This window comes from Sparus aurata, chromosome 16 (assembly GCF_900880675.1).
Source record: "Sparus aurata chromosome 16, fSpaAur1.1, whole genome shotgun sequence".
Taxonomy (NCBI): Eukaryota; Metazoa; Chordata; class Actinopteri; order Spariformes; family Sparidae; genus Sparus; species Sparus aurata.
The window spans coordinates 3,900,094-3,919,021 of NC_044202.1; the positions used below are offsets into that span (position 1 = coordinate 3,900,094).

The following is an 18,928-nucleotide window of genomic DNA, read 5'->3' on the forward strand; positions in this document are numbered from 1 at the left end:
GCGATCTTCCAAATGGGCTCAGACAGCTCTGATACATGCAGTACATAACATACACCAATGCACTTTGACCCCAAGTGAAAACACTATCCTGCCAGGGATTTCTGATGCAGCGTCGTGGGACACGTAGGTACACAGAGAAAAGTTCTTATCAACCAGCTTCCTTTGCTCTGCATAGCGAAAGTAACCTTGATTCCCCTTCTTCGTCTTGATTCTCATGATTGCTTTCACTCGCACTGGACCTTGTACATGAAATAGTCCCAACTTTCTACTGGTGAATAAATAAACCGAATATGAAACTAAACCAAATAAACTGAATATATGATTTAGGAAGAAAATGTCTTGATTCCTAACAAGAGAGAATCTATCCCCAAAGGATAAAACCATAAAGTCTTTGGCAGCATTAGAGGAAAAAAAGGCAAACACTTAAAACCAAAGACAGCTGACAAAGAGACGCTCTCACTCCTGAAAGAAAAAAAAAAAAACTGAACCCTGTTACCTTAGAAAATAATCCTTTGTGCGTTCATACATGACGTTTCATTATCAGTCTGCGGTACTGATAGATTGTGATGGGGATGGTGCTGCGACCAGAAGGGATGACTCATCTGTAAGTATTATCTGCACCGCCAGCAGAGCAAGACACAGCGATCCATATTAAATTATACATCCTGTCGTAGGGAACGTATCAAATATAAACATGAATCACCGGCCCTGTTCGAGTCAATCCTCGCTGATGATTTCTGTTCCTCAGGAGCAATTAGGAGTTTGTTCACGCATTCATTAATTCATCGATCGAGTTCAGATTCAGTCACAGAGTTTAGGACAGAATTTAGAGCAGCGATGTTGAGCTTCGTATGTTTTTGCATCGAAAAGAAAACCGCTTTAAAACGAAATAATGAACTACATAATGGGGGAGAGTGGAAAATGTAGTCCCAAAGAAATGGAGAGTCTGCAAAAATGCACCTCTGAAGACAAAGATTGCGATGTTGGAAGCCTTTGTTGAAGGGAAATACAGATGTTGTGTTTCATGAATGAGTCAAACAAGTAAGAAACATCACCTACAGCACTGTAACCCCAGTTATAGCCTCTTTGCACTGATCTCCAGTTGAATTGGGAATCGATTTTTAAGGTTTTCCTCTTGACTTATAAAGCACTCCGAAGTCTGAGTCCAACATAGATTTTTCTTTTTGCTCATATGTACCTTCACTCAACCACAGATCCTGCTACAAAACTCTTCGAGCAATCCCCCCCAGTGGAGACTCCAATCTGAAGGAGAGAGACGAGTGGAGGTGCTGTCAGGGCCCCCCCAAAATCTGGAAACAGTCACGACTCCTCAGTGACTTCCTTTACATCGCTACTAAATAACTCCTTATGCAACTTCTCCTTTCCGTGACTCACTTTTAACTTCCTCTTTGGATTGTCCAGAATGATGTAGTATTATTTATAAAAGTCATTCTTTTGTTTTGTCTGTCTCTCTTTGAAGGTTTTTCCTAAAATTATCTTTACCACTTTTCAAGACACATTTAATAGGAAGTGGAGTACCTTTTTATTTGTGTAATCCCGCTGACAAACCAAACAAGGTAGCTTAAGACACTGTTGATGCTTTTCCAGCGTAAGAAACAATAAAATGCACCATCTGCACATGATTCTGAGAGACGCAGCATACATGATGATCTACTGCAGAAGACGAGCTGAGTGCGTTTGTCTGTGAAGGTGTTTGGTCTCGTATTTTTAATCTTTCATGGCTGCTAGTAACGTTGATGATCAAGAAGTCCAGTATGAGCTCATACATATATTTGCTTTACACTGAAGTGAGTGATGAGAACTGGCTCACGAGTTTGATGTAAATTAAAACATCTGAGCTTAACTGAGTCAAACAGCCTAAATAAAGCTTTAAATGCACAAAATGTCATTTCTGCCACAAGTCAAGCACTTAAACAAGATGTAGTTTGATGATGACGCAGTGCTGTTAGGCGTTTTTACACCGTTTTAATGCATAAATGGAACATTCTTCCTTGTATATGAAAGTGAGACTGTGCATTTGTCTGTAATTGGGGTGACTCGACCCTTTTTTCAACACATCCCTTCATTGTTGAGGTCGTACTTTGCCTCTCCGCAGCGACTTACATCTTTAATGTGGTCCAGCGTTCTGCTCCCCCTGACTCGTGTGCTCAGCAGGACGTCCAGAGTGAACAGTTTGAAGTGTGCCCTCTATGATCTGAGGGGACTTATGATCAGACCGGTGCAAATTACCCATCCACCCTGCCCAGCGCAGACACACATACACTCCCGCACACTAATCCCAGCAGCTGAACAGAGGCCAGTAGAGAGAGATGTTCAGAAATGACCCTGCATCAGAACACACACACACACACACACACACGCTCAGCAGGGGGGTGGTTCTGTCAGGTCCATCCGCACAGGAAGACGGCGCTCGTATGGGATTTAGCAGACCTGTGAGACGGGTTGAAGCCCAGAGAATAGCAAGAGCACTCGCACTAAGCTTCTCTGGCTCTCGCTGTGCACAGAAGGTCCTGGCTGAGGAGGATTGCGGGGCAGAAATCCTCTCATTTTACCTCCAGAATCCTTTCCCTCCTGACCGCCACTAACATCCTCTCTCCTCTGTTTTCTCTCAGTGTGATGTACGTGTTCGGCGGCTTCAACAGCCTGCTGCTCAGTGACGTCCTCATGTATACCTCGCCCAGCTGCTTGGCCTTTTCCAGCGCGGCGTCATGCAGTCAGGCCTGGCCGGGGATCCAGTGTGTCTGGAACAGCACCCAGGGCTCCTGCCTGCCCTGGGAAAGCAACGCCATCGGGACCGAACAGCAGCAGCTGCCAGCCTCCTGCAACACACGCTCGTGTAAGTGTTACCCCCGCCATCACGTTGATAAACCGGTGGAACATGTCAAAGATGATTTTAGATTCTCCTCTGCATTCACAACACTGATGTCTGATGGCATGCACGGACTGTGGCAGAGACACCTTGTTTGTTGAGGACTGCCACAGTCGTGCAAATCTGAAAAATGGCAAATAAAAAAGGTGCATCAGGATATATTTTTATTTGTCTGTAAGGTTTTGAAATAATGCATGAAAAGATGCTTTTATGTAGGGGTGGGTTTTGGCATAACCTCACGATACGATACGTATCACGATACTTTGGTCATGATACGATATGTGTCACGATATTGCGATATAAATAAAGATGAAAACACAAGTACCTGTATCTGTACATCAGATGATATTGATCAGAGGACAAATTGAGTCAAAACTATTTCATTCAAAACAGCCTCTCCATTTTATTAATTCCCATGAAATTTCCGGGCAGTAATATTCTCTTTGTCCAGCTCGTTGTTCTTGCTATCTCTCTTAACTTTGAAGCCAAAGTGCTTCCAAACGTCAACTTTAAATTGCGGAGGCGTTGTTAACTTGCCATCCATTTTGCAAAGACCTCAGCCACTCTCTCTACTACAGAAATACACCCGCCGCACAGCAGAGTCGCTCTTCGGCGATATATCGATATTTGGAGTTGAAAAATCGATATTGTATTGGACGGCAAAGTATCGTGATATATTGTCGTATCGATATTTTTGCCCACCCCTACTTTCATACATCTTTTAAGCAGATGTCTAGACGTTGTCCTCTCTGTATCTCTGCTTAAACTGGACGAGCTGATTAGCTGACAGATATTGTGTTAAAATATTACTTTCTATTTACTCCCATTAACCTCTGTGTGTGTGTGTTAGTGTTTGGCTGTGTGTGTCAGATAGGACAGGAGGGAGGTAATCATCAGGGACAGTTCAGGCAGGTCTCTCCGCTTCCTGCTGAGATTTCTCTTCTGTTTGCCGTTTGCCATTTGTCATGAAAAACCTCGGCTTCCAGACCCGGCCGGTCTCATTTTCCGGTGTCGGTGTCTACAGAAGTGGCGGCAGATGGAAACTGCGCCCTGGAATAACTTTTTTTCAGGCACATTTAATACCAGGGAGGCCTTCTGTCTCCCTGCCCCAGTTTCCCCAGAAGAAACCTCATGTCCGGGAAGTGTTGACTGATCTGTGGCATGCAGCAGAATCAGAATTACTTAAGCTGCTGTTAAAGGAATGAACAATAAAAATCTAATCAGTAAGAAAAGTGGGCCATCTGGAAAATACTTTCCCTACAGTTTCCACATGCCTTGCTGTACAAATGAACAATGTTCTTTGAATGAAACTATTTAAATTGCTCTTCCAAATGTTGCAGATGCTGATAACGAGAGGTGTGACCAGTACACAGACTGCTACAGCTGCACCGCCAACACCAACGGCTGCCAGTGGTGTTCAGGCCAGTGCGTGTCTCTGGGAAGTAACTGCACCTCCACCACGGTAAGAAGACTGAGCCCGCCGACGATGCTCAACCTGCTATCTCTGCTTACTTTGCTAACTCCAACCTTGCCGGGAAGATAAAGTGACACCACTAACTACCTAAACACGCCCCCTTCCCTCCGGCATTGTCAAAAAATGAACCTTCCTTTTATTCCCATGAAGAGTTATTACACCTTATAAATTGGGTCATGTCATATTTGAGTAGTGATTAGATGAAGGACTGATGAAGAATGTTCTGATTGTCGGTCTGTGATTAAATCACTGCTCATTTACATCAATATGACACATATGAGACAATTCATGTGTCTCCTTGTGATCTCTGATTAATAAAGGTCGGCCTGTCTGTCTGAGATTATTAGGTAATCTCATACTTGTGATGACATGACCTTCTACTCAAATAGCTGCATAGTCAGGAAAATAGATGATAATTTCATTTTGGACACAAGAGTCTTTTTCATTAAGTCCAAAAAAACATTTCAATCTTTTGATGAAAATCTCATGAATCTGCTAAATGCTTCCTCTTCATAAAACTTATGATGAAGTAACATTTCATTTTTTCCCCCAGGGGGCCATAGGGGAGTTTGACGTTTGCCCCAAGGACAACCCGTCATACGTGTGCAACAAGAAGACCAGCTGCAAGAGCTGCGCTGTGGACCAGAACTGTCAGTGGGAACCTCGCAACCAGGAGTGCATCTCGCTGCCAGGTAACCGATTGTCAGGATAGAAACCATTTTATTTTGAAAAATCTGTTGCATAGTGCGGTTTCTGGCACAACTTCACCTTTTCTAAGGTGCATCGAGGAAGGGAGAAAGTCGAAAGAGGTAAAAAAAAACAAACTGAGATTGTGTTCCCTCCATTCCAGAAAATGTCTGCGGTGAAAGTTGGCATCTTGTGGGAAACTCCTGTCTGAAGTTCATCACAGCGAAAGACTCGTACGACAACGCCAAACTGGCCTGCAGGAGCCACAACGCCGTCCTGGCCTCGCTGACCACGCAGAAGAAGGTGGACTTTGTCCTGAAGGAGCTGCAGATCATGAGTGTGGTGGTAGGTAGCAGCAGGAGGAGCGAGAGGGTCAGTCTGAGGTTTTAATTACCAGATTAAAGAAATATTCTCCTCGAGAATTGGGTCGCCACATCAGCAGCGAATCAGATATCGATAACACTTGAGTTTCACAGAGAGTGGTGAAGATAAAATGGCTCATTACAGCGAGAAGATCCCATTTAAAAGCAAGAAAGCAAGGGCAAAGATATCCAACAAGACCTGACACAACGATTCAAGAAGGAAAACTACAAAAGTGCACAAAGAAAGCCTCTTTTTTGTGTGTCCTCTCAGATTTGGGACCAAAAAGTTGTGCGAGCCGGTTAGTTTTTGAACTTGGATGTGGGTCTTTTGTGGTCGCTGCCCTCTTTTCAAATGTTGTCTTTTCTGTCTGCAGATGAGCTCTGCTTCAATACTTTTTTTGTCTGTGATTTTTGGACCAGTGAGCGTGAAACAAATCCTCCATTAACAGATTCTTTCCTCGGAGCTCAGACATCTCTTACTCGCTCCGTTAGAGCACATAGGTAGAAATCTATCCCGGGTATCGACTAACCATCACAAGGTGCTCTTTATATCATCGGATGCAGGGTCGCGTATCTACAGATGGATGTGGACATGTACAGTGTTGGCTTTGATCGTTGCATCTGATATGCCCGTTTGCACATGTTGGCTGATTCATAGAGAAGCGGCATAGATGATTAGATGCTGAAGAAAAAGTGCTGAATGTGTTTGTCTGTGAAGACGTTTGGTCTTGTAGCTTTGATCCTTTGCCTGCTCAGTTTGCTGACATGAAGAAATCCAGAACATGCTTACACATATGTTCACTGTAAACTAGCTCACGAGTTGGATGTAAATTTCAAACTGCTCAGCTGGACTGAATCAAAGGCGCAGCATGTCATTTCCAACACGAGGGTTTTTTAATCAACAGATAAGATGCAGTTTGATGACGGGGAACTCGTGAGATCATGGGAGTTGTTGTCTTCGTTTACAGACGTGTCATGTGTTCAGCCACGTTTGAAGCAGAAATAATGATGACAAACAAACAATTTTCTGCTTCTTTTAATTTGTGAATTATCTGCTTGTCTCTTGAAATTCACTGTAAACTAAATATTTTTGGGGTTTTTGAACTGTTTCCCAGACATTCCCCCACGGCTCTAGAATCACATTTTCCCTGATTTTCTGACAATTTATGCACGAATAACCAATTGATGAATTAATTAAGAAAACAAGAAGTATCTGCTAGCAATCCTTCTCAAAAGGGACATATATCTTTGTTCACTGTCATATTTCCTGATTGAACAGGTGCTGTTGAATGAAGTCTCCATTTTTCAAGCTTGATGAGTAAAAAATGGTTTTGGGAGCTGCATTATTGGCCTAATCACAGCTAAATCTGTCTAAATATTTCAGCATGCCTCGACACTTGAGTTCACTGAAGAGTCTTACGTAATCCCGAACGTGTCAAAAAGCACTGCGAGAGCGCAGCTCTAAAGACCCGCTCTGCTCTTAAATGAAACATGGTGTCATCTGCGGCTGCAGTCGTGCTTCAGTATTTGTGCAGATCACCCAGCAGGCACAAACACCGCCATCCCTCACTGGAGCCACCCATGCAAAAAAATGTAAGCCACTTATGATCCTACAAAGTGCCCCGGAGCCGCCACATGGCATATGTAATATTGAAGCTAAAAGACCCAAAAACACTGGAGTCTGAATCACAGAGTGAGGCCGGAATCGACCAGTGTTTTACATCCATACCAATGAATTTATTTAGATTTCCCATGTTGGTCTGAATTCAATTCTGCCGGTTCGTTTGTGCTTAAATGTAGAAAGAAATAAAACTGGACATCTCTGGAATCAACAGCGGTATTTAAAGCAATCCAGTCCAACAATAAAACGTTGAGACGCGGCTTCACGAGTCTTCTGCTGCGTTTCATCGACACCGTTTGAGCTGTTTAGCAGTTCCAACGGTTTCTAGGCCGGATCAATCAATCCAAAGAAATGCAATTAAATCCCGATGGAACAGTAATTCGACACGCGTCTGAGAGAGATCGAGCTCTCTTTGTTTACTACCACTGCAACAGCACGGCCATTGATTAGCGATGGGATGGATAACAGAGGCTCCCAAGTCAAGTGAAGTAAAGCTGCTTTTATTATCTCAGTCAGTCCAGGGGAATTTATGTCAGAGCCGATGAAAGAAGATCTATCAGAAGATTTCTGACAAAGTTTCCAACAACCCAGAGAAAACAGCTCGTTTACTCAAGGTGACAGTTGTTTTGCTTTTGTCATCAGGGACAGAGTCTGAAAGGAAGGAAGGAAGTCCTGAAGAGTAGAAATGGAAAGAGGCAGCAGGATTTGAGAACGATATGTACATTTTTTTCTTTTTTCTTTGTGTTTCTCGCAGTACAAGGCCACAGTGACGCCCTGGGTGGGGCTCAGGAAGATCAACGTGTCGTACTGGTGCTGGGAGGACATGTCGCCCTTCACCAACACCACTCTGCAGTGGCTGCCCGGCGAGCCGAGCGACGCCGGGTTCTGCGGCTACCTGGCCGAGCCGGCGTCCAGCGGACTGAAAGCACAAACCTGCATCAACCCGGTGAACGGCAGCCTGTGTGAACGACCAGGTGGGTTCACCTAATGAGTCAAAACCAAACAAGGAAGACGGTTTGTTAAGTTTATACCTAAAACAAAAAATTTGGGGTGTATATGAAAACTCACCTGAATACACGGCTACCAAACATGTTTAGAGGAAATGTCAGGTTGCCATTAAAGTCCAGACTCTGATCAAACAGCATGGATGTCTTATGAAATCATCATTATTGTAATGACGTCCTGTGATTTCTCACCATCAAAGCTTTCATACTGCAGACATCTGACGCCGGGATCAAGGACGTGTCGACACGTCTTTTGAGTCGGATCAGGTCATCTTAAAATTCCTGCCATGAGCTTTTGAGAGAAATGTCAGGTTTCACTTTGAACATAGACCAATCATACGTAGCTCGCCGTCTTTCATGGCAAAGGTAACGTGGCAGAGAGGGTCAAAGACATCCGGATTGAAAATGTTAAAATGTCAACATCCGCGGCATCACGGAGCGGAGGATGTTTTCTGGCGTGTTTTTCTGTCCTGGCCTCGTGAGATAGATACAGAACTTCCTGTTTTTATTTCTGTCCTCAGTGTCTGTCTGATCAAGCCATTACTGGGCCGATCCCAGAGTTAATCCACTGACGAACAGTTCAAGTTAAAGAGGACATCCCTGAATTTTAACATAAAAATTAATATTACTAGTTAACGAGCAGGAGTTAAACTGCGGTGGGTCTGTCAGGAGCTCAGCGCGGCTCACTGGCCTCCCTCCTCGCCCCCCTTTTGTAGGGAAACGGCGAGCGAGCTGCATCGTCAGCCCGCTTTAACTATGCACCAGCATGTTTTATAAAAAGCTATGCTGAGAGTCTGTGTTTTGTGTCATTTGTGACGCACACGGTCACAGGGATGTGGACTTCATGATGCATTCAGGTGCACCTTGGAAAATCCATACTCAAGTGGCAATTAAGGATGAGTAGAACAGGAACGTTTCTGTTTTTTTTCTTCTTGTCCATTGCTAACAAACAAAAGCCTTTCTCTTTCTTTGTATGTTTTTGTTCTTTCACTCCACTTTTAAGAATTTGATGCTTGCAATCATGAAAGTATTTATTTAATTTCTCCACTAATCTTATCAGCAAACAGGTCCCCAACTTCCTCTGGGATCCTTGTCAAGAATTTCTTAATAATAATTAAAATTTAAAATCATCCCCATAACATTTAACCAGTAAAAAAATATTCATATTCAGGGCATTGTTTCCTCTACCTGTGCCCTCAGCTGGTGAGATTAACCCCTGTTTACAAGGGAGGTCACGTTTGAAACAGTCAGGGAAGCTGAAGAAAGACTTCAAATAGACTTGAAGTTTATTTTACCGCTTTATAAAAATGTAACCTCAAAGTTTCAGCTGGATGGCGTCAGAATTCTGACTTTATGAACTTGATCTGAAAGTATCTGAGGGTGAACTTTGTGACCTTGTGGATCAGTTATTTTCTGCTTTCTCGATATAGCAACACTGTGTATATATAATCATAATCCAGCAGAGTTCAGCCAGAGGATCTCTGACTCCCACTGAGAGGCTCACGCTCAAACCGAAGACATTCACGCTGAAAGATACTTGAAGAGCTGAACTTGTCGAAATTGTTGTTCCTTCAGCCAACCACAGCGCCAAGCAGTGCCGGACGCCGTGCGCCATGAGAGCCACCTGCAGCGAGTGCACCAGCAGCAGCTCCGAGTGCATGTGGTGCAGCAACATGAAGCAGTGCGTCGACTCCAACGCCTACGTGGCCTCCTTCCCCTTCGGACAGTGCATGGAGTGGTACACCATGAACACCTGTCCACGTAAGACGTCTTGTTCTCCTCGTTTACTCTGACACGCCAAACACACCACGGATTGAGTTACAAAAAGCATTTCCTGTTATTACATCATTTCATTTCATACAAAGCCAATATATGGCATTCAGTCGCTTTCCCGACAGTGTGCAGCGTGTCGACTGGTGAAGAGAAAAGAAATTATTTAAAAAAACCTTGTGGCGAGACGGTTGATGAGAGCCGGCTACTGTCCTCCCGCCTGCAGAGGTCTTAGGTGTTCCTTTGGAACTGAGTTGTCCAGAGTTTATTGAAAACGATGACAGCTGTTCTTAAAAATGAACTAAACACTCTGAATTAAAAGATTAACAAGATCAAGAGCGAATACAGGTTGTATAAGAGATGGTTTCATCGGCTGCAGCCCTCGAAAAACCCTCAGAATCTGTCTGTCTGTCACCATTTAATATTTTTATTTATTTGATTATTTGACAAGGACAGCTTCTAACTGTCGGTTAGTGATGAGCTAATGTATCTGTATCCCTGTGCAGGACATCTCTGTTAAAAAGAACGAACGCTTTAGTTTCAAGACGATACAAATCGACTTTACATCCACAAGGTTTAGCAACATTAAAACATCACAATGGCACCCAGATATCACAAGATTAAGGATCAGCCGTTCTGTCACACAACAACTGCATTTAAAGGACCTGTATTCTTAAGTCGAAACCCATTTATTACAAAGAAATCATTTACTTTTAAGTGAGCGCAAATCTCTGCTCGCACTTCTTATTCCGGTCCTTATCCTATTCATTCTGAACAAAATTGCAGTTGCCGTCGTAGAAAACGACTTTTCTGTCCGACACGTGAAAGTGTTGCAGCGCTATTTAAACCTCTGATTAAGTTGTGACAGCTACATGCATAACTCCCCCCACCCTGCCAGGCGCCGATTCATGAGCTCCAAATCTATGAAACGAGAAAAAAACCTCAAATAAAAGCATAAATCTGAAGTCGGCTCACGTTACGCTCCACTTGCAGTTAATGCTCAACCACTTGAGCATATGTAGCGATCTTCATCAGACTCGAAAAAGACCCTAAAAGGCACATTTTAAATAAGTGTGGCTCCCCGGAGCAGATAATCTTTAAATGTTTTGTTTTTTTTAACCTTCATTTAGCCGAGCTCATTAAAGCGTGGCCCCTGCAGTAGATGAGACAGGGATTAATAATCTGGTTTAGTAGTTTGATAACTTGCTCTCTGGCTGGTGCTTTGTTGTTGTTGTTGTTGTGTTTTTTTTTTTGTACGACGCAGCGGAGAACAATTTTCATTTATTTAACCTGGCAGGTCAATTAAGTACAAATTGTTGCTTACAGCCACAGGCAGAGAAAAACCCCTGGAGGTGGAGGAGAGTTAGGAATTAAAATATAGGCAAATATCTGTAGAGAGCAGGCGGAGAGAAGCAGCGGCTCGGGGATGTTGAGCCCCGTAGAGGTGTTTAAGGTGTTCTTTAGTTAAAGTTTCGGAAAAGGCCGGACCCGACTCAAGAACACCCACCAACAAACTTTCAGTAATTGAAACCTTTATTTACACAAAGGAACCTCAATGAGAACAACTCTCTCTTTCTGCAGGAAGTTGTACGACCCTGATTTCCACAAATGTTGGTTTAAATCTGGGATGCAAATAGCTTTTGTGTAGAGAGTTGAAGCCTGAGGAAACTGCAGCCTGGCTCTATTTAAACATCACTAATTGACACGATATATGTTATGTGTGTTTGTTTAATTTGTGTGCAAACAGAAATGTAAGAAAACGTCTTTATGGTGTCACTAAACTTGTTGTTTTTGCCATTTCACACTGCGTGCAGATTAAACAAACAGAACACAACATGTTAATTAGCGAGAGTCGGTGTGAGGTGTGTTTTTAGCATTTGGGAGTGAGGCGGGCAAGCTGTTCACAACCCTTTCTTATGCTAAGCTAGGCTAATTGCCTCCTGGCTCCAGTTTTGGCTCCCTCTCATCTAACCCTCGAAAAGAAAGAGTTGAATCGTTTTTTTCCCAAGATGTCAAAATGTTCCTGTAATGTACGAGGTTCTGACACACCGCCTGGTTCTGGAAACACTTACTGCTCTCTCTTTTTATGACGAGTGGGTTTGAAAAGTCAAAATATGAGCTTTCAGCAGCGATTAAAAACATCACACCTCACAGTAATGATTTGTGTTTTGCTGCAGCGGAGAACTGCTCCGGCTACAGAACATGCGGCCAGTGTCTGGATCAGCCGGGCTGCGGGTGGTGCACCGACCCCAGTAACACGGGCAAAGGTCAGTGCATCGAGGGCTCGTACCGCGGGCCCTTCCAGACCTCGGTCCCGGCCCCGTCCACCCTCCCCGGCCTCCCAGCCAGCCCCCAGCCGGCCCTAAATGCCAGCATGTGCCCCGGCGAGGCCAAATACAACTGGTCCTTCATCCACTGCCCAGGTAGGAAAAGCACTTTTAACTATGTAATCTAAGTTACAAATTCTATTGATGACTGGATACATTGTACTTCTGTTTGGGGAATTGCACCAATTTGTGATTCTCTGGATTCTCCACTTATTGAAACCCCCTCTGCCTTCTCGTTGCCCTCTTTCAAACGCCACATTTTCGAGATTCTAATAAATGCAAAATGAATCTATGCAGCCGTTTTCTCAGGCTGGATAGTTTGTTTTGTGACGAGTGAACTTCATCGTCCACTCACTCAGAGACTGTTTTTACTCACTCATTCTAATCTTAAGCTAACAGAAATGACCCTCTGTGGTTATTGTGACTTCTCTCAGTTTTAACAGAGCTGTTTAGCAGATTTTGAGAAATGAACCCAGCAGGCACGGGCGATATCAGAGTAACATTATTTGTCACATGAAGCAGCCAGCGGGGCGGCTCAGGACTCATTTAGGTCGCTGACTGCACTTCACTTTGTGTGCTTGCAAAAAATTAAAAAAACAAATTAATTCATGTTTGGGCCTGTGGCTGTTTACTAGAGTTTTTTTTTAAATGTCCATTGTGTGCTTTCTGTACTCTTCATCAGCCTGTCAGTGTAACGGCCACAGCCAGTGTGTCAACGAGAGCGTGTGTGAGAAGTGCGAGGACCTGACAACCGGCCGACACTGCGAGAGCTGCATCTCCGGCTTCTACGGAGATCCGACCAACGGGGGCAGCTGCCAGCGTGAGTATCCGCGGGGCCGCTCAGTCCGGCACTAAATCACCCAGTCAGTCCTCCTGCGCACAGCTTCATTTAACTTGTCAGGGCTTTACAGTTCAGGTTTATGTCGGCCATTTTCTTGATTCCTGGGTGCACAGTAAAGCGGCCCCGTGGGATATTAAAGATTTACTCGGCTCTCCTGCTAATACTGACAGTCAGTCATTCAGACAACCGATCAATCGTCCGGGTCCCTCGACAGCTTAATTTAGCCTCGCCAATATCTAACTGCATGTTTTGTGATTTTTTTTTTTTTTTTTTCTACTATTTTCAGAGCTGTAATTCCAGGTGTCCCTCTGGAATATATATTTACTCACGTCTCCATCGCTGACAGCCAATCAATAAGACAGCCTCTCTGCATATCTCCCTCCCGTCAGTGTTGTGCATTTTATTGTTTACGCTTCGTATTTTCTTGCCTCCCGGCTGAACAGCAGAGCTCCCCTCAGGGACGTTAACGGGCGCACTTCACAGCCAGTCAGGGCATTCTCTCTATCAGTCTGAAATAATCAAGATAACACATGTATATGATTTAAGGATAAAATTATAATGCGACTTGTTGTTCCGCCAGCTGTCCGCACAATCACCAAACCCCTAATAGACATTTGGCATCTGTTAACGGACACAGAAACGGTCTCCTGGGACGTGGAAAGTCACCCCGAAGCTTGCGCAGGAGACGCAGCGTTAAAGTTTGGTTCACCTCTATGTGCACAGATTCAGCTTTAGAACTAAAACTTTTTATGGCTTCTCTTTTTTTTTCCCTTCCTGAAATAAGGCTGTTGGCTTTCATGCGGCTGTGTGCTGCAGACGGGGCTGACTGTTGTTTGTGCCCATGTGGCGAACAGCATTTTCAGAGTGTCTGGAACTCCCGGGGTCTCTGTGAAAACGACGGCTCCGGGGGAGTCCTGAGGGGGTTCAAAGCCGACGTCAGGCTGCTTGCCTGAGCTGAACCCAAGTAGTTCTTTGTTATTGGACCAAGTTTGGGCATAAGAGTAGTTGACAAGTGTACAACAGGCAAAGACGTTGTGTTTTTGGATCTTTCGTTGTGTGTCTTCTACACTCTTAAAGTTGCAGTGATCAGTTCTGGAGGCCCACCTTTAAAGGTCCTATTGGAAGTTGAATTAATTGTTAAGTCTGATTCCTAATTAGCCAAATGCTGATGCATTGGGACGGCAGCCGACCGGACTGGACCTTCAAAACTGATGCATCAGATTTTGGAAACACAAAGCTACATTATTTGACAACTTGGGAATGACGCTCACGAATTAACTTTCTTTACAAATTGGACCTTTTTAAAGAGAGGAACAGAGTGATCAGCTGATCACTATTTGCTGGTTAGCTCTATCAGGAACAGACCCAGATGTTTAGTAAGGCTAACTGGGAACATCTGCATGGATTCTTAGATGCAGGAAACATTCAGGGAAGCAGAGTTGCCATCAAACCAATCAATATCCTGTAGATGTTTGTCATATAGAATCACAGCAGTCAGCGGTATTGTTTTACCGAGGAATCTAAATGTTAAACTATTCATGTTTCACGTCTCTTGTTCAGCCTGCAAGTGTAACGGCCACGCCAGCATGTGCAACCCGAGCAACGGCAAGTGCTTCTGCACCACTAAAGGCATCAAAGGAGATCGCTGCCACCTGTGAGTTTTATCTTCCTCATCCTGTTTCCTTCTGTCCTGAATCTGTCCTCTCACACGTCCTCTCCTCTCCACTCAGGCTGCAGTTATAAGAAAACTTAGTAACTTTCTATTCATGAGTATTTGTGAAACCACACAGATTTGTTTGCATGTAGAACACCCCCAGATATCCCCTATTCCACCGTGGGATCTTTAAACCAACTTTTACTTTTTGTTTTGACCAGAGAAAACATAGTTCTACCTACTGGGAATCTGCAGGTAGTTCTTTCTGATGCCCCAGGAATTGTAAAGCAGTCGACAGTCGGTGTCAGTGACACAAACACGAGCCTCAGAACAACCTCATCCCTGCCGTGGAGAAAGTTGCTCTTCTTCATAGAGACGTGAAACTCATGCAAAAATATTGAACCACTTGAAATTCAGGGATTATTTTTAGAAACAACATTCATAAAACACACCTGCAGAGCCGCCAGTTAATCTGTTGAGATTTTAAGAAAAAGGCTCCGTACACACTCCATGTCTGTTTTTTTTTTATTGGCACACTTCTGTAGCAGCTGTTCATTAGCGCCAGCAGCGCTCATCTTAACCTCAGCCTTCATTACCATCGGGCTTCCCAAACCCCATTAAAAAACTTGAGAGACAGTTTGAGACACGAGTTGGTCATCAGTATGAAAATGAAGCTATTTTTGTCTGTTTAAAAGTCAGAAGGGTTTCTTTTAGTGACGTGTTGCTTTTACCAACAGCTAAATGACTTTTCTCCCTCTGTGTCTTCCTCTCTTTCGCCTCTCGCTTCCTTCCCCTTCCATGTTCCCCCCTTATTTCCGTCTTTCCATCCTCTTCCAGGTGTGAAGTTGAGAACCGTTACCAAGGCAACCCCCTGAAAGGAACATGCTACTGTAAGTGGAAATCCAATTACCAACTTCAGTGAAGATGTCGGGAACAGGTCACATTTAAGAAAAGCACTGTGAGGCCGTTCTCTTTTCACTCGGGCGGGTCAATGCCAAGACAGTTACATGGCTTCTGAATCAAAGTAGCTCTCAAGTAGTTTGATGTTTAAAGAAATAAGAGCCAGAGGAGAAACAGCTTTTCTTTTTTTTTTTTCTTTTTCTTTTAAACAAGTCGTTTGTGGAGAGAATCGAAGGCAGATGAAAGAGAATCGTCGAAGAATGAAATGGAGCTTCGAAGGACTGTCGCTCTTTGTGTCTGTGCTGCAGTGACGGTCTCTGCAGATCAGCCTCTTGTCGTGAATATCCTTGGCTTTTGTGACCATTTAGATTATAATCATTCTGTCCTTATGCACCCATTCCTCATTATTTTATGATCTTATAAACAATGTTAGCCTTTTTATTGGCCGCTCCGACGTTCTTCTGTCGCTGCTTTTAAGTGGGCATACTTATTACACATATGAATTAAAGGGATATTCTGGTGTAAATTTAATCCATGGTCTAACACACCATGAAACTGTGTTACACTCCCTCTTGAGAGATCAAGTTAGCAGACCGCTAATTTACGGCGTTTTATCAACCTCAGAAACGACCGCACGACAACAATAAACTGCAGTAAATGGATCCAAATATAAACCGCCACCAAAAAGCCACAAATAATGCTCAGAACAGCACCAAACTTCAGCAACAGTACAAATAGGGTCTCAGCACATAGTCCGGGGCATCTAACCTCCGCTATCTAACCATCTAACACCGGTGATAGACTCATACAAAAGGAATCTATCTGAGCCACTAGGAGCATGTTGTGATGTCTTGATCTGCAGAGACACTAACGTCGGACATTAACCTGTTACACAGTCCCAAACTATGACTACCTGCATGCTCAGCAGACCTGCATTAGCATTGCAAAGGACAAACAAGTCAGCAAGAGAAAGAAAAATGGATTAAACCCGGGGGGGGAAATCATTTGGTCGATGCTGCTTCATGTATGACTCACTGGCTTCTTATATCATAGCGTTATCATGTTGATCTCCAGCTGTAATTTACTGCAGGCTATCGCACGGCCATGTGTAAACCCTCCTCCATCACGACCTTCACTGCAGACACAGACACCGACAACACACACTCAAATCTTCAGAAAGCTGATAGAGTTTTAAAATCGAAAAAGAAAAGGAGTTGTGGGTGATATCCTGCCCCCAAGCCCTTTCTGAAAACATGTACTTGTGTGACTTTGAAACTAAACTAATCGAACTGTTCCTCTTCTTCTTCTTCTTCTTCTTCTTCTTCTTCCTTTGTAATCCCCACCACGCTCTCCCACACCCACACCGCCGGCTCGATCGCTTCAAACAGACACGCTTCTCATCGACTACCAGTTCACCTTCAGCCTGTCGCAGGAAGACGACCGCTACTACACCGCCATCAACTTCGTGGCCACACCTGAGGAGGTATGTCTCTGACTGTGAACGCCCCACCGCCACAGCAGCTGTCACTTTTATTAGGATTAACGATTGTTCAGTCAGCACCAGACGACAGTGGTGATGATGGTGATTAAGGTTTTTCTTCCTCCCCTCAGGTATTCTAAGAAAAAGTTTTAAAGTCACTGTCTCCAAAATGATCTATTATCGTAAAAGCGTAATACCTCTGGAGAGTTTCTTCTGTCCTGTCAACTTTGAGGCTGAAGCTTTTAGTTTTGCTGCCTAAATGTGTCGCAGCATGTGTAACAGCGACATCAGCGTTTGTATTGGAGTGTTTAAAATGAGTGACAGCAGCCTCTGTAGATCAGAGAGAACTCGTGCTGTGAACCCGCCGATGTACAGCGCATCTTACCGCCTGTATTTCTGCACCTTTGACTTTGGCAAACCAACACGCTGAGGCGCCACATTTGCCTTTTACACAACGTGGGCGCCGGGTGTGAAAACGACACCTGCGTTGGTTGGAAACTGGCGATGTTGCCTCGCTGTCCCTCGCTCTGCGCAGGGTGCAGGATGCCGTGAAACTGAACACAACTAGATGCAATAAAGCAAACATTTTTAAATATTGCCTTGAAGAAACGAGTCGTGATTACAGATCTGTTGCTGAACTGAACAATATCTGGTCGCTCTCTTAAAGATGAAGTTCATCATATTTCAAAGTGATCAGGTAGTGAGTTCAAGGAATTCAAGAGACAAGAGGTTTTTACTGGCTAATTAGAGGATTTTCCAAGCTCATGAAATCACATTTCTTGCTTCAGTCTATGTACAGAGTGCAGCTTTTGCACACCTTAGGGTCGACGGGTGCGTAGGAGAAGCCCAAAGGTCCAAATAATTGTGTTGTCAATTCAAGTTTATTGACAACTACGTTTCATCAGATGACCTGATGAAGGTCTAATCACAGAGACGCTTTTGTCAATAAACTTAAATGCAGGTGAAGTGTCTTTCCTTCCTTCAGTTAATTTGAAAATATTCACCATCACCGGAGATGCGTGCTTCTTTATTGGACATGCAAACACACAGAAATTCACAGGGACTTTAATTTACACACACAGAAGTCATTAGCTCCACATTAAGGAGAACCACTAGAAGCAGCACTCAGAAATGCTCACAGTATATTGTTTTAAAATCTCCAAAAGTAATGAGAAGGATTTTTAATTCCAACGCTGTAATAAAGGGAGCGCCTCTCTGCTGTTGGCTCGATAACAACCCATTTAAGAGAAGAGAGGCGGAATAACAGCAAACTGCTTAGTGGTATTATATCATAATAGTATCTTTATTAAGTTAAGAAAGTCCCGGTTGAGACTGAGATCTCATTTTAGGTATAAATACATAATTAAAGAACCTACAATATATCAAGCTAACAGTTTACGTTAGGAGCACAGCCAGAGAAAGCGTGTACATGATGAAATAAACACGAGAATAATGTTAGAGCGAAAAGGCGTGAGATGATACTATAAAGAATAATACTGGCACCGCTCTTGGATAACGTATAATACATGAGAATAAACAGACTCCTGGTGTGACACAGAGGAAGACTGAAGTGTAACGCTGTAGTGTAAACTCACAGTCAGCAGTCGGCAGATGTTTCCGCGGCGAATGAGAGCTTGTCCGGTGCTGTTTACCTGGCTGCAGCATCTGGAGCCCGAACTGCAACACGAGGGTGTGATTAGATATTCCAGATGGCGTCTTTTTCTCCCTGACAAAGCTTTTTTTTTTTTTTTTTTTTAACCACCCGCTTCCTTTTGTCTGCTAGAGTCGCGCAGAAATAATTTGACTTGAGATTAAGAAAATATTTCGAATGTTCCTCATCAAGCCTCTTTAATTATTCATCTCCGTTAAATCTATTTAGATGATTATTAACAAGCGAAGCGTTTCAGTCGGTGTGTAA

General features: G+C 43.7%; 1 protein-coding gene across 2 annotated transcripts in view; it reads left to right on the plus strand.

The window, feature by feature from the left end:
* atrn (attractin) overlaps nucleotides 1-18,928 on the plus strand; it is a 136,437-nt gene that overhangs the window by 37,795 nt on the left and 79,714 nt on the right. For both annotated transcript variants that reach the window (XM_030443643.1, XM_030443644.1), the window contains exons 12-22: nucleotides 2,634-2,857; nucleotides 4,231-4,352; nucleotides 4,918-5,056; nucleotides 5,215-5,396; nucleotides 7,789-8,008; nucleotides 9,614-9,799; nucleotides 11,986-12,231; nucleotides 12,818-12,955; nucleotides 14,537-14,630; nucleotides 15,468-15,520; nucleotides 16,919-17,013. In XM_030443643.1, coding sequence (XP_030299503.1) covers nucleotides 2,634-2,857; nucleotides 4,231-4,352; nucleotides 4,918-5,056; nucleotides 5,215-5,396; nucleotides 7,789-8,008; nucleotides 9,614-9,799; nucleotides 11,986-12,231; nucleotides 12,818-12,955; nucleotides 14,537-14,630; nucleotides 15,468-15,520; nucleotides 16,919-17,013 — 1,699 coding nt within the window. The remainder of the gene's footprint in view (nucleotides 1-2,633; nucleotides 2,858-4,230; nucleotides 4,353-4,917; nucleotides 5,057-5,214; nucleotides 5,397-7,788; nucleotides 8,009-9,613; nucleotides 9,800-11,985; nucleotides 12,232-12,817; nucleotides 12,956-14,536; nucleotides 14,631-15,467; nucleotides 15,521-16,918; nucleotides 17,014-18,928) is intronic.